This window comes from Phalacrocorax carbo, chromosome 7 (assembly GCF_963921805.1).
Source record: "Phalacrocorax carbo chromosome 7, bPhaCar2.1, whole genome shotgun sequence".
NCBI classification, from domain to species: Eukaryota; Metazoa; Chordata; class Aves; order Suliformes; family Phalacrocoracidae; genus Phalacrocorax; species Phalacrocorax carbo.
In genome coordinates this window covers 4,799,307-4,817,325 of record NC_087519.1, presented here as the reverse complement: position 1 = coordinate 4,817,325, position 18,019 = coordinate 4,799,307, and the positions used below count along the sequence as shown (strand labels likewise).

General features: G+C 36.6%; 1 protein-coding gene across 4 annotated transcripts in view; it reads left to right on the top strand.

Annotated features, from left to right (window-relative positions):
- LRRC28 (leucine rich repeat containing 28) overlaps positions 1 to 18,019 on the top strand; it is a 54,128-nt gene that overhangs the window by 25,061 nt on the left and 11,048 nt on the right. For all 4 annotated transcript variants that reach the window (XR_010373705.1, XM_064456150.1, XM_064456151.1 and 1 more), the window contains 2 exons: positions 8,875 to 9,081; positions 15,448 to 15,550. Coding sequence is in view for 3 of the 4 variants with exons in the window: in XM_064456150.1 (XP_064312220.1) it covers positions 8,875 to 9,081; positions 15,448 to 15,550 (310 nt within the window). In the remaining variant the exon portion in view is untranslated. The remainder of the gene's footprint in view (positions 1 to 8,874; positions 9,082 to 15,447; positions 15,551 to 18,019) is intronic.

Genomic DNA, 18,019 nt, shown 5'->3' with positions numbered 1-18,019 from the left:
ACTGTTAGTCGTTGGCCCATACCATTTTTCTCAGTAGTAGCTGCATCATTATAGTAGCTCCTGCTTACCCTGCTCAACTGGTGAATTAGCCATTCTGCTGGGTGGCCACACACACCCCAGCTGGGTGAGTGACGAGGAGCAAGAGAAGCTCCTGTTACTGCTGTTAGAAAAGAGCATCTGAATCCGTGATTCACATTTGAGAAAGATGCACCTCTATTATAGTGGGAATATTTCCTATGAATGTTTAGCCAGTCCCTCCCCTGTAATTACTGTTCCAATTTGTAGTAACTTCCAGTAGCCTGGAAGAGTTCTTACTTTCATAGGACTTCAGTTAAGACAATTCCATCCATTAGCATCCCTTTGAAAAACAAATATGGTGACTCCACTGCTGTAAGTGTGGTGCCAAACTAAAGATCTTTCTTTGTTTGGTTTGTGTTTTTTTTTCCTCTCCCCCATTTCCTCATCCCACTTGAATTTGTAGTTGTGTTTTTTTCTGTTACGGAGACAGAGCTTACCTGCAGGTAAGGGGGTTCTTTGGTATCTCCCAAAGCAAGATAAGTGAGCATAACTTGGCTTGATATAGCGTAATACTTTTCCAGTGAAAGATGAAAATCTAACCTGAACCTATTGCTTTTTTTTATGTATTTAGTTACTTCTCCAAGAGGAAGAATAAAAAGAACCCAGCTAACCTCAAGAAAAGGAAGAAAGATGCATCTGTTTCTAGTTGGTTGGGAACAGTTGATAGCAACAGTCATAACAGATAGGTCTTTGCTTGGATTATTTAGACACTAGTGTGGTAACGGGTTAGGAGCTACTAATCTCTGTTTGTCAGAGACCAGTCTGTTGTGTTGATCTGAAGCTTTTCCTCTGAAGAAGAAAGGAAAAAGCTGTCCTAGAATTTATACCCAGGCCTGGCCCTGTCTCTGTGGCTTCCTGAACTATCCTTAATCTCTCCTTAGGATGCTCATTTTGTTTGCCTTAGTTTTAGGCGATTACTGGTTTGTTGTACTTGATCAAAGCAGGGTATTTAAGTATCCATCTCTAGCTGGCTGGCATCTTGAGTACAAATTATTAGTTCTTTATTTTATGCACGGAGTTTTTCTGGAAGGCGTTCCCCCCACTTCCCATGTAGTGATATTAGTGCAAAGTGAATTGTAGATGATGTGCGGCAGTAAAGATGGCAAGACATAAACAAAACAAGAGAAACATAACAGGTCTCATGCTTTATTCATGACACATTTGTTTATATTCATATGGCCCAGGAACACCCAGAAAAAGGAAAACAGCTGTTCCTCAAGGAAAAGGCAACAGCAAAAATACATCACTTCTTAAATAATAGACTTTTCTGTAAAGTGCTAGCAGAATTTTTCATGCAATATACTTGACAAAGTACCATTCCGTATCTTCACGCTTCTCTATCTAAAATTTGGGATATCATTAAATAAAACCATAGAATAATATTCATATCTGCAGTTCACATCTGTTACTTACTTGTGTAGCAAGAGTACCTTGCTGTGGGGCAGGAAAGTACTAGGCAGAGTACACTAGAACAAACACTAGAACAAAATGAAAGGATGGGTTGTCGTCTTAAAAAAAAAAAACCAACAACCAAACCACCCAAAACCCACACACCCAGAAACCAGAAAACAAAAACAAAACAGAAAACCCTGCAACAACCAAACAAACAAAAAAACCAAAACCAAACAAAAAAAAAACCAGCAAACCTGATGGTTTCATGGCCTTGAGTTACCTTTGTTCATAAACAATTTTTTTCCTCCCTATCCTTCTTGCCCTTTCACCCACCTTTTCCACTTTTCTCATATATGTTAATTTCTGGTATTTTTATCATCTGATTTGTTCTAACTGTTCTCATTGAGACCATCGAATTACGGAAGAAAATGGAATTCTAAACCTGCATTGAGGGGGAATAATGGAGCACAACCTAGTAACCACTCTGGACCTGTGTTCTCTGCCTGGTACTTCAGTGCTGATGCTGAGGAAAGCACAGAGTGCTGGACCTGTGAGATACAGAAGGCTGCCAATTTTGTTAATTGAAGCTTAATTACAGTAAAAGACAGGGAACCACTGACCTTTAGAAGAGTTTTACTTAATGAGACCTTCATGCCTGATGTCTGTTTTCAGCCACTTTTAGCTGAACTAAAATTACTGTTTAGCAAGATTGGACTTCAGAAAGCCTTTTCTCACCTTTCCTTGTGAATGATGGTAGGAAATAAATAAGGTTGGGTACTAAGTTTGTGTGTGACATTTAGCAAGGTTGAGGAAAAAAAATATTCTATTTGTGTATGTTCAGAAGTATGTATTTTTCACTTGGTTTTGGGTTTTGTCTGCTGCTTAAATGTTTTGGACAAGAGTCAGGATAGTTTATGGCTGAAGTAGGTGAAACTGAGAATTGGGAACATCTTTGAAGTGTTACTTACATGACTGTGTTCATTCACAAAGACAATCCTGCCCCAGAAAATCCTTTTTCCTATTGTTTCCAGCCAGGATATGTGTGAAATGCAACCATAATATTGCTTTAAAAGTAATAGATTCAAGTTTGATCAGCTGGGATAAAGGCTTTTCTTCATAGAATTTTTATGGGTTTGAACTCATATTCAACACCTGATCTAAAACCAGGCTATTAATAAAATAGTTGCTGCAGTATCACGATGTCTCTTCCAGTCCCTCCTCTTTTTTTTTTTTCTTAAAATGAGCAAATATTAGCCTACATGAAAAAAATACAAGGAAAAAATCATCTTCAGGTCTGTTACGCTTGAGAAACGATACTTTTCAAGCTCTCTCACTAACGATACAGTAACAGATCTGCATAGAGCAGTGTCAAAATGTAAATGTGATTCGAATTGCCTCCCCCTTTCTTTGTCCTTAAATCTAATGATGCCAACTTTCAGCTATGGTCAAACTTCCGTGTTTGAAGATGGTACAGGTCTATCATAAGTGCCAATTTGTGCTAGAAAATTTAATTTTTATAGGCTATGAAGTGTGAACTGCATGGTAGGACAGTAAATGTAATGTAATATATAATAGGCTATTTAATTTGTTTTAACCATCTTAAAATCTGTTTAAGTTCTCCTGAGACATCCCAGATCGGATCTAAAGGAGATCTTTTCCGTCAAGCTCTTAGTGATTTAAACTTTTATTTCCTGTCCATTACAGTTTTAAACTGATAATAGTGTCACAATTCAAATTCACAGGCATGTATAGAGACTTGAATTTTTTTCCAATGGGACAGGTAATAAGCTTTGTAAGTATGAGAGACTTCAAACGTCTTTTACTCACCATTGCATGGTTTTACAGCTCTAATAGAAAAATGCATCTTGTACTCAGGTTCATGGAAGTTGATTAAAAGATTATTTTAAGGGTAAAGTATGGTAGCCACTTTTAGTACCTTCTATTCCTTTCCTGAAGCAACAACCCCAGGATATAGAGGGACCACTGGGTGCATGAAGTCCAGTGCTTCACAATCGCAGCCAGTCATCACAGCCCTTGATTCTGTAAGCATTCATAAGAATATGTCCCTCTGGGTACCACAAACTGGATAATGTTAGTCTATGGTGTATAGCAAAGATTTTTAGTACAGAGTGCTGCAGCTTTGGCACAGCGACATGCTGCTGATGTTGCAGGAGTAGATGGCAGACAAGAGAGGGGGTAGCCTCCATGTTAGAACCTTTTGGTAGCAGGGTGGTAGATGTAAAAGTTTGTATCATAATAGCAAGATCATTGTTGTTGCCCACGATACAAAGGTATATTAACATACTTTCTTGCTCATAATACAGTGCTGGATATAGATATTGAAGTTGCATTAGTTATTTTCACTGGTGGCTCATTATCCTTAGATGCTGAACCAGTATAGCCAGTCCTTCTCTTCCTTCATTGTTTCAAGCAGAGGCCTGACTCACAGCTCCTTATCGTCATGCTTATTTTGTTATTTTTCATTTCACTTCAATCACTTAAGTCTAAAAGGTCTTGCTCTTCTTCCTGTTGAATAATTTGGTTCTCTATCATATTAGCAAAACTTTAAATGCTTGTGTTGACAGCAAACCAAAAGCTAGTATTTTTTTTTACCCAGGTAGAAAAGGGAAATTCTAAACAAAGTAGACCCTTGAGGAACACCAACACCACCACTAGTAATGTCTTCTCCATCCCAGTAATTTGCTAAGAGATGTGATACTCATGTTATCATTAACCAAGGAATTGCATCAAAGGAAAATAAACCAGTATAACATGATTTACATTTGGAAAGATCTGGGTTGCGTTTTCATTCTGCTTTTTCTTCATGTTCTAGTTGTTGGTTATTCTTGGAAGAGCGCTGAGTTCATGTTACCAGGACTTTTTTGAATACAGGTTCTACATTTCTTCTCCAACCCTAGGCTGCTATCCCAGAAAATGTCTTATTCATTGAGAATCCTTGTGCCTGAGCTTGCAGTTTTGATCTATAACCTATTTTTCAGTATTCTGGGATGGAAATTTTTTAAGCAGCCTCATTTCATTTTGGTAATGGATGTGGTAATTTTCAGTGCTTTGTCCTTGTTCCCATGAGGTATTCTGTCTCTGTCCTCATACACAGCATTATTCTTACAGGAAAAAATGATGCAAAAAGCTAATTTAATATTTGGTCTGTCCTCCTAATTTCTACCCCTTGTTGACACCAGTTCCTGATTTCTTGTTCTTTATTTCTTATTGAGAAACCTTTTGTTTGTAAGTACCCATTTTCCTGGCCTCCTGGCAGTTCTCATTTAACTTCTGCCGCCTGACCTCTTAAGTGCCAGCTCTCTTTGCTGATCAGTCCTTTTTCCATTCTTGTAGGTTCTCTGCTTTCTCTTAATATCCTGCTTTGAGGTGCATTCTCATGCAGGTAGGTCTTCAGCCCTTTCCTGTGCCCTTTTTTTCCTTTATTTGGATGGAGAGACTCAAGATAGCGTTTGATTTAAAGTAAATCCATGCCTTCCATACATTCCAACTGTGTATGTGTTTCATATATCTTTGGATGAAATTTTGGGTTATGGCCCAACAGGGAAAGGTGGGATTGCTCTTGAAATGTAAAGAAAACTGTTAGTTATTTTTGAGTTACGCAGCTGGTGAGGCCTGTACCCCCAGAAGGTTAAGGAAGTTTGAATTGCCTTTGGCAATTATTATATGTTGTATAGGCTGCTTACTTCCAGATGGTTTTTTTCCTTCATGTAAAACCATGGGAATTAATTTTAACAACTGGCATTTAAACCACCTGAAACAGAAATAGATTTTTTTCTTTTTTTCCTGATGCTAGGTATCTTTATAAAAATGCAATCAGTTTTGTTAAAAGGTCAATAATTTTTGAAATCTCCTGCAATTCTTTCAAGTTTTCACTTTCTTAAAAAGGAAAAAAAAAGGTATGCTGGTGTTTCTTTTCTCTTTGTGTTGAGAAAAAACCTATTTGACAGTTTTTCTTTTAAAAACCCAAATGCGTATGATGACAGTTCACTTGTCCCTTTCTCCAAGTGGGTAGGAAAGCTATTACTGTGAATGCAAAGGCTGCTTTTTGGAGCCACAGTAATCGCTTCTGAATCTTCATGTTATCAAGGATGAAAAAGATGAATTAATTACTTAATCGCTCGCAGTTTTAGAATACAGTCTGAAGTATTTATGTGTATGTCTGTGTCTCAGAAACTACCTTCAGAAGGCTGTAGGCAGGACTCTGGGTATAAGCCTGTGTTTTAAGTTTCTGTGAAGTAAGGTGGTGTGGATTTTCAGTCTGTCAGCCACTTGGTGTGTAATACCCTGAGCCATAGAATTGCCCAGCTGTATGTGAAGGCAGTAATCGATGCATATGGACACTGCTGAAAGGCCTGGGTCCAAGAACCAGCACAGGAACTTCAAGTTTGGACTCGGGTCTTTCTGAGTTAGAGGTTAGCAAAGCTATTGAGGAGTTTTTTTCTGGCTTCTTATATCAAAATGGGGCTCAGGGCTCTGCCATGTTGATTTTGATAGTGTTAATCCTAGCACTAATATAAGTTTTAAATTTTACATTTATGAATTTAATTAAAGGTAATTGGAACTCCTCAATGTGGTTTAATGGTGATGTATAATGCTTGTCTCTCTTATCCTTGATGTCCTTATCTCTGGATAAAAGTCCCTTCTTTGTCAGTTCTTTTCATTGGGAAATAGCTATTTCCTTTTCTGGGTCTGCCTGAAATTTCCAAAGTCCACCTCTCATATGTGTCTTAGTGCTTGATGAGGTGATAGCAAGAGAGAGATTTGTAAGTCTTTCACTGTGTTTGTTAGCCAAGGCATCCTTCAGTATTTATGTTGCAAGATTTTAAAAGCATGGATAATAGTAGTTAGTAACTAAAAGTTTAAAAAACATAATGGACTGTTTATATTTTGTGTTATTCTTCGTTATTGTTTTCCTTTGCTTTAATGAGATTGAAACCAATTTAGTGTCATTAGTAAATGCCTGAGCATGTTCTTCAAAATGAGCTCTCAACACTGTGGTGGGGAGTCTGGGGGTTATATCTTTAATCTGATGGCACTTCGAGTCAGTTGATTTACTTTTTAATTTCATCATGGGTCAGTGGGTGTTTCTGTAACATATGGCACTGTATGTTGAAAGTGGACGTTTGCATCTGGTATGCATTGGAAGATTAAGGTAGAGAGGATGAAGTTTTGGGCAAGTATGTGTTTTTTTGGATGAAGGATAAAGTGAGAATACTTTTATTTCCTCTTAGATTTAAAACATATCATTCTAGCAATGCCTTTGAAACTCTGCCAGCTTTGCCAACCGTAACATTTATGGGATTTTGGACCTAAGCTGAATTAGAAAACTGTTTTTAGTGGCAGAGAAAAAGGTTAGTGCATGAAAAAAGCTAGGCCTATTATTGACTACGTGTGGTCAGTGGTTTGGCTGAATGTAGGTGGCTCTTTTCCTGTCACTGTTTTCAAGCATATGGCTTTGTTTGTGATGAATATAAAACTCTTTAAAAGCTACTTCTACTGCAGTTCTTTTGCACAGTAGTCTTTTGCTATTTAGTAGTGATTGTTTTGCTTTTGCCATTCATTTTCAATCTTGCAGTAAAAAAAAAACCCAACACTTTTAAAATAAAGCTTATGATTCCTGTTGACATCAAAACTGAGAGGTTTGAAGAATGTGATCATTTTTGTATAGGAGCTGCTTCTGTTGGTAATATTTTATAAAAGGATGGTGTTGATTGTTGTAGTTAATGCTGGGCTTGTTTGCAGTGGGCAGAAACTCCTTTTAAATGGGCACAGACATTTTGTTTAATTAGGACTTTTGTCTTTTGTGAAAATCTCTAATACTGAATTATAACTTCCCTTTTTTTCATTTTCATGTTTCACTCTGGAAAGTAACACATATAGCAGTTTCTCCTAAGGTCAACTTCAGATTTGCCATTTCTTTTTCCCATTGTGTAGAAGACAGCTTGAAATTAACTTGGTGTTTTGTTTTCTTCTTTGGGTGTAGTATACAAGGTGCTACCTCAGAGCTCAGGGAATAGCGAATTTTCTAGCTCCTGCTGCAGCAGAGAGCTTAAGGGCACAACAGGTTCTGTTTAGCTTTAACTTAAACAGTGTTACCCTATTTATATCTTTTTAAAAAAATCTGGCTGATAGAGCTGTAAATTGTGCAGATTGTGGATTGTGTAGATTGTCTGGTGTTTTCAGTGTAGAAAATTCTAGTGACTCTTGTTTGAGCAGCTATCAGATGCAAGAGCTGGTTTCATTCGACCGAGAGCAAAGTACATTTGGCTCTGCAAAATGCTGAGAACTGCAGTAAGAATTTGGGGCGCCGAGCACTTCACGAGTTGGTTCCATTGCTGTAAAGTATTTAAAAACAAAGCAAAAACTATTTATAGTTTCCCCATTTGGGGAAAATAATTTATAGAATTATCCAATTTTTAGAGTAACTGTGAAAGAATAACTAAATAAACAATGAGATAACCTGTAGAACTGCTTGGTGTGTTTGTCGGTCCTTAGAGAAGTGCATCCTGGTCCCACAGACCAGACATAAGGAAAATAACTCTGTTACGCAAGCGAGGCTGCTTGTGTGATCACATCTTGCAGACTTTTAAGAACTTAGTTTGTTACCTACATAAAAAAATTATACAGTACTACTTAAAACATAAAATTTGCTTTTAAAATTCTTATAATGTTAAAGAAAATCTCTAGAAGTTGTAACTATTGCAACTATAGATAGAGCTTACTGTAATATCTTCCTACAATATAACATAACAATATGTTATATTGTTAAGAAATACAGGTTAAGAAATATTTTTCTAATTTAAACCTGGTCTTTTGAATTGTATTATGAAGACGGAGCTGTTCCTAAGTGTGCTTGGTGAAAAACTGTCACTAAGCAAGAAGTGCTATGCATGTATTTGTGAGTTTCAGTACAAGAGAATCTTAAGTAAGGTGGATATAAGCATTGCATCATCAAACGTTTAAAAAAAAAATTACCTTGAATTTTCTTAAGTTTGGGGTCATGCAAAACACCCGCAATAACAGCAGGTTATGTAATGTGTTTTGGTTTGGGTTTGGGGTTTTTTTCTAGTTCTGATTTAGGACTGGGAAACTGCTTGATATTTTTGACAGCAGTAATTGTCACAATTCAGGAATGGTCTATCTTGAGAGATTTCATATTTAAATGTACTGCATAACAGATAACTGGTCCTCGTCAAAGAGATTTTAAATGTGAAGATGGAGATTATTAGTATCATTTCTGAACACGGATTGATAAAACAGTATTTTAAGAGAAAAGCAGCACACCTACTGATGACCTTTGTTTTCAATTTATGCAGGATTTTTTTTTGTTGTCTTGTTTGTGAAAATAATAATGATTCTCAATGCCCCCTGTTTGTATTGTAGAGGTTGGAGACCTGAGGGAGCTGCAAACGCTGGACATTTCAACCAATCGTTTGATAACATTACCTGAAAGGCTGCATATGTGCCTTTCGCTGCAGTACTTGACTGCAGACCGAAACCACCTGTGGTATGTTCCTCGGCACCTGTGCCAACTACCAAGCCTCAATGAGCTCTCCATGGCTGGAAACCGCCTTGCGTTTTTGCCGCTTGGTGAGTCACCACGGTCATTGGGCTGGGGGGTGGATCAGCGAAGAGACAGGAAAACAAACTTTCCATCCCAAGAAGAAAAAAAAGGCAACAAGTGATTTTCTTTGGTGGTCCCTGCAGACTCTGTTCATGGAGTTGCCACAGTGATCATATTGTTGGAAAGTAAGTTAATTAAAAAAAAATGCAGGTTAAGGTTTCATGTCGGTTTTGAAGCAGTAGGCCAGCTATCATATTTGCTTTATTTTTAGCTAAATGAGGGGGGAAAAAAAGTTTAAATGATGTTGTGTTTAAATATAGTACTGTGTCATCTGAGTTCCACTGCTTTGGGTAATGATCTGTTCCTGTTTGCTGGATCTGATGATTTAAGTAAGATTCTTCAGTTGGGGTTTAAAACCTGCTGTGGAATCCCAGTAACCCCACAGAAATTATTATTCATCATTAGGAATGTCAGTACTGCATAATCTAGCAAGAGTTTAGTTTGTACTGTGTACAGGTATCCATCAAAACTTCAACGGTAGTAGCACAGGAAAGAATTTATCTGCCTTTCTGAACCGTTTGGAGGTGTGGAAGCAGGTCTTCAAGTGTAGGTCAGGCAGTCAGTGCATGGTGGTTAGCTGTGGGAAGTGCACGCTCTATATTCTGTTGGTGAAAAGCAAGTCGTCTTCCACACGTGTGTTACTTTTTAGCCCTGCCATGGGCTAATCTCTGCTGAAATACAGACACACATGCAGATCTGTCATGTCATTTGAATAGCCATTAAGTTTTTCTAGAATACAGTCAGAGTTTTCTTTAATTAGGTGCAGATGAAGTTATGATAATCCCATTGAAAAAAAGCTGAAAGTTGAGGTTACTAAAAATGAGATAATTTTAAAATTAATTACATTATTTAACTTAATTTTTTCAGTACTAGCAATTTAGTCTTTAAATATGTTTATGATCTTACTGATTTTCTTAGCACCTTAGTTTATATTACTAGAAAGTAAGTGCAAATAATGTCTCCAGACATAGTGTTTTCGTTATGTCCCAACATATGTCATTATATAAATGAGAAAACAAGGTCCAGGATGCATCATCCAGATTCCACAGGACTAACTGAAACAAGCAAAGTAACTTCCCTATTTTGGCAAATATTTCCAACTCCATTTCATGAGACAGGAAGTTGAATCTTTTTAATTTTGCAAAAATAAGATGCTGCTCAGTAAGATGAGATGTGAAGTATTTAAGGGTAAAAGTTTTTGCTGCTTTTGTGCTAGTAGCTTTTCTGTGAGTGAGCTATGACCTGGATGAGCCATAGATCTGCTGAAGTGTTTTAAGTTCAAAAGGAGGAAATAAATCTCTAATATAATGACACACCTTCTTTTTTTCTTTATTTTTAGACTCAAATTCAAAACATTCAAAAGGAACTTTTAAAATAATGGGAAACATCAAAGACTGTCAATTGACCTTGTTCAGTAGTTCTTAGTAGTGACTCACTGGTGAACATTTGGAGATAATTTGCTATCTGTGGATATGAAACTGAATCATAAATCCTAGAGTTCAGAGGAAAAGCAGCACAGGATAAATGTAGATGTAAATCTCTGTAGCCTGAAGAATCAAGCTTCAGAGTGGTCAAGATGCGATGAAATAAAGTAGAAGAGTTAGCATGTTGAAAAGCAAAAAGATGACATTTATCTTCTGTTGCATGGGAGAATATTTTTCTTGGAGTGTTACTGAAGTTAAGGCATAATTGTAGCGTTATTTCTGCTAGCTGCACATGTTGGCTAATGGGGTTTTTTGTGTGTATTCTTACATCCAACTTCACTTTACTAGTTAACGGCTGAGTAAGGACATTAAATAATAATGAAAGATGCTGTAGAAATATCTACAAGTGATATTCAAGCAACAATTGTTGAATAAAATTTTCTTTTTTTTGCAGTTAGGGAGTTGGGTTGGAAAGCAGACATTTTATTCACGACCGAATGTGTTGGTTTTTTTTTCTTTTTTTATTAGGCTTGTCCATGTTAGAAGAAATACGTTTAGAACGTACTGCTTAATGCTTTTTAAAGTGTGATTTACTTTACCTATTTCATATGGTGGTTGACATCTACTATGCCAAGGAATCCATTCTTCCTCATCTATGTATGTCCCGTGTAGCTGCCAGTAGAGCCTCTTGTTAAGTGTAATGGAAATATGCATCTTCCTTTTCCTAGATTTATAGGGGTAAGATTTATTCCAGCAGTAGCACAGTACTTTCACAGCACTGCTGGATGGGTATTTTGTAGTTTTTTGCCCTGTACATTCTTTTAAGTTTGAGGGCATATGCATCTTAAGAAAAAAAAGTATAACACTATTAATCAATTTTACAAAATACAATAAAAATACTGGGCTCCACTCTCTACTTTCAGAACCAGTACATAAACAAGCAGATGGGTAAACAATAATAAATTACTCACTTGTTCTGCAGAATACATTTAATTCTTGGATATGCCAGTATTTTTAAAAAATTATTATTTTTCAGCAATAGAATTTTCCAGTTTGTATTCAAAGAAACAAGACTGCCTGAGCCTTTGAGCCTTCCTAATAAATTTATTTTTTAAAAAAACAACCCAAATTATGTGTGTAAGTTGAACTGGAAACTGCATTCTGGACAGCCCTGTTATTGTCAGGGTAGCTTTCATGCTGCCCTAATATATGGTCTTAGGAATTCTGTTCTTGAATGGCAGATGGAACTACTGACCATTCTATATCAATCTACTTAAAATACAAATTATCCTTTGATAGAAATTTTACCATTAGCAAATGCACCAATGCCCGAAAACGAATTCCATTGCGAGCAGAAATTTGAATCTGATGACATTGCAAAAATAAAAACTATTTATGTAATAAAGTACAAATATAATTAAAATAGGCCATAAATTCTCAAGCGTACTGGCAGTACAGGGGATGTTATGACAGCAAATACTCAGTGTTATATCACTTTATTGATGGTTTATGTGCACTTTTTGTTTAGAAAATGGGTCCAGTAATTATCAGTGCACAGTAAACAAAGGTCTTATTCTACCTCAGTATATGCTGCTTTTGTGTCCTTGCCCTCACAGTATGGTTAAAAGAGCATCAGTGCAGACACACAAGAGCTTTTGTTCCATCTTCAGCCATGTGGAATGCATATGCCAGGGCCCTAAGGTTAAAAAAAAAAAAAAGAAAAGAAAAAGGGAGAAAAAGGAAAAAGAACAAAAAATTAGAATTGGGGTTTGTTCAGGACTCATGGCATTTGGTCATTTCTGGGAGAAAGGTCTTTGATCTGGGAGCCTGGAAGGAGGAAAGTGGAAATGTTTCAGACATCGTACAGTGCTTGCAAAAGCCACATGAAAACCTTCTTTGTAGCTTTAGCCTTTTCATAGATGGACAGCTTCCTTATTTTACAAAGTTCTTCAGAAGTGTGTTTTTTAGAGAACTTTTAACAATATTTGTTGACTGATACAAGACATAAAAATTAATGTAGATGGGATACAAAGAGCTTTTTAAAGTGATGATTTATTTAAATTTAAACTTCATGGGTAGTGTTTGAAACTGGAAAGAAATCTTTCAGGGACTAGAAGATGCTTGGTTATTTAATGCAAAGAAACTATATCAAAGGAACAGTTATAGTTACAGGCTATTTGGCTTTGGGAATTGAATTTTTCCTACTGAGATATTTTGTCTAACATCCAAAAATTTGCTTTAATTACCTAGGAAATGCACTCAGCTCAGAACTTAGAATCTAAACATAGCATAAGATAAAGACAGAGGGAAGAGATGAGATGCAGCTGAACTCCCCCCTCAATGCATATGAAAAGAACAGCTTTAGGGCTTTTTTTGACTTGCCTGATTTTCAGCTCATTTGCATACATCTGTGTAGAAATGAGCAAGACGAGCCTCTTTTAAAAATTTTCCTCCATTCTCTAAATTAATAAGTTAAACAGTAGCACATTCAAGCTACCCCAGCAACCCATAGTTTTCTGCTCCTTTTTGTATAATTGGCTTCTGCAACATGAGGCGATATTCTCTCAGCGATAGGTGTACCATGCACGTGCTAGCTGCTTTAAATTTTATTGGCTGATTCTCTTCCAGCCTTACAATACTTTATGATGTTGTAGCGCTTCGGTATTGCAATATTTTTATTCATTGTAGGATAACAATGTTTTTGTTCCATCTAAAAATATCCCAGAACTTCACTAAACTATTTTCAGCCCTGCAATACTGAGCCAAAATAAATCATCTTTTTGAGGTGTTAGCTCATAACAGTGCAGAGCAGCATCTCACAGCAGTGCCCATCAGTCAGCAGAGATATTTGTGCTTGCTTCTTGGGGCAGGACAGTTGATGGATGCAGCAGATAGCTCTGTGAACTAGAATGTCTTTGGGACACGGTCAAAGAGGCATAGGATGGTTGAACGTGTCCCCTGATGTCCAGCAACTGGTTTGAACAAAGCCCAAATTATGGTCTCTGAAACCTCCATAGACTGTTGCAGGGCAAGGGCCTGTAATAAAAGAAAAAAAACAAATCTCAGTTTTTCTATGTTAACATTTTTATTTCAGAACAGGAATCTCTTCTGTTGGTGTCATCACTTGTTCTTTATATCCAGGGTTTGATAATGTGACACTCTCTGAAGCTGCTCCTCAGTGTGAGCTTTTAAGGCTTCTGGTGTTTACAGCTGCCATTCAAGTGGGTGACAGCTGAAAGCATTCAGTGTATTTTAAGATGGCCAGACGTTTTGGGGGGATCACTCAAAATATAATTTGCTTTTTCTGCACTAAGTGGTGTCCAGAGCTCTTGTGTACAATGAAACTATTCAAAAATAAAGAAGGGATTGTATTACCTATTGTCATAGTAGGAAATTATAAGAGATCATTATTCCAAGTAGAATTTCTGAATAGAAATATAATGGAAGTTGTGTTAGTTTTTATTCTGTTCTTGGCCACGATTACACAAGGGACAAGAAGCTATGCTAATTTCTCTGGTTATCTTTATGCCAACCAAGGTAATTGGCAGTTGATAAAGATGGGAAGTCAGAATTGGTCGATATTAGTATCATCTTGCAATATGGCTGATTCAGCCAAATGCCTGTTTGTCTTGCTTAGTTTCTATAACATACTCATAAAAGTTTAAGAAGGTGAGAGGCATACAGATTTTTATTATTATTTTTTTTTCATAATGCAATTCGTCTGGGCTGCAGCTATCCCCTCCCAGGCAGAGAGGGTTTCAAACATTGTTCATTTGGGTTGTGCCTTGTATTAAATGCATATGTCTCTTCCTAACCCAGTATCTCGAATAGCCTAGGAGTTGCAGATGAAATGGGCTGCCCAGATGATCCTACGTGTTGGCTTTCTTGCCAGTTCAAAACTCTTTTAGACTATTCTTTTTAGTTCACTATTTGGTTCGTCTTTTTAAATGTCTCATATTAGCATGTTTTTAATTTCTTTTTGTAGCAGACAATTTTACCACTGACTAGATCTTGCTGATAAGCAAAATTCTTGTTTCTGAGAATCTTCCTAGAAGCCTAAATTTTCCCTTTTCAGTTTGCTCCATTTTACCACTTTAATTTTCTAAACAAAAAAAAATTATTCCATAGCTCTATGCTCTGATCTGGAGGTATGTTAATATCTCTCTATTCTGTAAAGGCATTGCTTAAACGTGCTGTACTTTCTTCTCTTGGCTGCCAGCCATGAATATTTCAACAGAAATAATGTAAGAAGCACACCTTCAGATGTATTGATCATTTACTTGTAGCTACAACTTTTGTATAATATTCTGCAGTTTAATGCTTGTATATTTTCTTATGTACTGTAATTTACTGCATCACACAGACTTGTTTCTGAACGATTACTAGTTGTATTTGGTTATGGCTGATGTAATTAAACAAGTATCTCTTCTTGGAGAAAAGAAAGAGTGGGACAGCCCACATTCTTGTTTGTCTTTACCACTTCACCAAACATAGTGAAGCTGATTTCAAAGACATGAGGCCAGTTAATGAAAGCAGGTTTGACCTTATGAACTTGAAGTATGCACCATAGACTTGAAATGAGTTGTCCCTTTGCTTCTTCAAACTGACTTCAGAGTTTGTCAATGTCAAAATTTAATTATTTATAAAGGAACTTTCAGGGCTACTGAAAATGGGGTTTGTTTTGCTTTCGTAATTTTGAATGCTATTTTCCAAACAGCTTTTCAGCTCATCCACAGTAAAGTCAGTGGCTGAAATTTTACAACTGAGAAGTCTAGTTAAAAGTCTAATTTACATTTGCTTACATTGAGTCCGATTAGCTTATTTATAATTAAAGAGAATTGCTTTGCTTATACTTGTCACTATGTCGTCCCTTCTCCCTCTGACTTCTTTCTTGTTTTCTAAACCCAGATTTAGGTCGTTCTCGGGAGCTACAATATGTTTATGTGGATAACAATATTCATCTGAAAGGTCTCCCATCTTACCTGTATAATAAAGTCATTGGTTGCAGTGGGTAGGTATGAATTAATTCAGATGTCTTCCATACCTGTTCCTTGTAAAATTTCTCATAAATATCTGCATGTATGATACAGCTGGTTTTGGTTGGTTGTTTTTTTTTTTTTTTTATGTGTGTGTGATTGCTTCAGAAATGATGTTTCTTGGAGGGGATTACTGCAGCTCCCAGTTCGGTTTCCTTTTTGTAATAAATATTCTGTGTTAATTGCTGACTTGGAATATTTTAGTATTAAGCTGTAACAGACAGTGCAGGTATTCTGAAGGAATTTTTTATGATAATGTGAGGCCTAAAGCTGAATCCTAGTTGCTTTTAAAGGTTGGCCAAAAATGTAGGCTTCACAGAAGTTCCAGAACTAAAGAATGAACAAAATGGTTTTTTTTTAATGTGTTGCAGCATCTATCTAGTTCTTCAGTACTCACATTTCTGTAAGTTATGGACCATATCTTGGAATGTTACATGCAGCTCCTTCACTCATTTTACAGCCCAGTATCAGCTTCTTGTACGTCTCGGTACCTAGTAACTAAAATAAGTCACTTTTTTTAGGAATTACGGATTGACAGGTATAATTTTACATGTGCATTTTAAAAATATCCTAGCCTGTCTCATGTTTGTGGTTAGGATGTGAGAAAAAAGTGGTCTGTCTAGGACACTAGCTTAATTCTTTCTGCACTGACACTAGCATAAATTAGGATCAGCACCACTGATGAATGGAGCCTTACTGGAGTAAAACTGATCAGAAGAGGATTGTCCCCATTACCATCTAATTATAAATTTCTGGTATGCTCACTCTCAGCAAATCTTGCATTAAATATAAATTCCCTCTCTACAGCTTGCACTCTACTTCAATATGCGAGATGCTGAGTCTTGGCATTTTAAGGTTTTTCGAATATTCCCGTGTCAGCTGGTTGTGTGATATTTAAATACTTGCAGTTGGATTATAATTCTGCTGAACTACGTGCAGTCTCAAGTTTCTACTGATTTTGTTTTTCAGGAAAAATAATTTCTAGCCTTTATTCTTTCAGAACTGTAAATTGTAAGACAGACATTAAATTGACCCTGAAAGCAATAAAACTGTATTGATTGTGACCAAAAACACTAGTGACAGTGAATGAAATGTTCCAACAAGTTTGATGCAACTGTCCTGCCAGTTTCTGGTGATTTTAAAGAACCATGTCTTTTTAAAACTTATTTATTTAATACGCACTCAAAATAATTTCATCTTTGCACTGACCTTTTGTGGAGATATTATCGGTTCTTGTCTTTATGTTGTAAAACATCTTGAAACATCATAGAATTTTTTTTTTTAAGGAAAATTTTCAACATAGGAAGAGCGCTTGTATATATTATTAAGAAACCAAAGGTTTTATTTGGTAACATGCTGAATGACATTAAAATCATGTTAGAACGGTGATGTGAAGAATTATGTGTTCTTTCCAAGAAAGCGCTAGTAACCGATGCAGGGTTTTCATGGGTCAGGCAAGAGTTGAAGATCCAGGCTTTAGTGCTCTGTCTGGTCATCCGCTGGAGAATAAAATCTGATCTGCTACTGTTACTAACATAAAGCTAGATTTCTGAAAATAGAATATAAATTGCATTGTGTAAGTAATGAATCTCTGTCTGGGAATCCTGCAGTCAGACTGACTGAAAAAGTCTTTTATGTAAGAGGTGATGATCTCAGCACTCAAAATAAATTTTGATCTTATTTTTTGTAGATTGTATTTCATAGTCTCCAGCTAGGTATCTGTCAGTCTTGTTGAAGGCGGCCAATAGGTGGTCACAGCTTTTTTTCCCCAGTTATTTATTCACCAGCGTTCTTCTGCAGCTGCATTTTTTCCCAGCTAGTTAGACCATCCTCTGTTCCAGTCTTTAACCTCCATGGATTTTGTGTAGAGTTTGGGTTTTTTTAATCCTTTGTTCTTGCACCCAGTGTTACTCATAGGTTGAGGTTCATTCCCTGATGCATCCTGATTTAAGGGTGTATATCTCTTAGATCATTCCTCTTGATGGTCTGTTTTGCTTGTTTATTTTGTTTTTCAGTGTTGTGGTCAGGCATTAACAGCCTCACCCTTTTTTACATATAGCAGACCAAATGGCCCAGCTCTGAACTGCAGAAACTGTAGTGAGTTTATGGGCGTGTCTTCTAGCTAGGTTGGTGCAGGGTTAATGAGCTTGAAAATACAACATTATAGTTTTATTTGTTGTGATAGCTAACTCATTGGGCATGGATTGCTGGGGAACGGATTGTTGGAATACTGGATCTCTGAATTCCCAATTATATTTTAACTCCATTAATGGTTTGTGGGAAAGTATTAAATATTTAACAAGAGGCTTATTGACTTGCTGTTGATGCTGCTCTTTTTTGCTTGTTTCTCCAGGCTGTTTTTCCTTTAATCAGAGGAGATGAGATTCTTTGTTATCAGAGAAATACTAGGATATTTCTCTCACATCTGATAAGGTTGGGTGTAG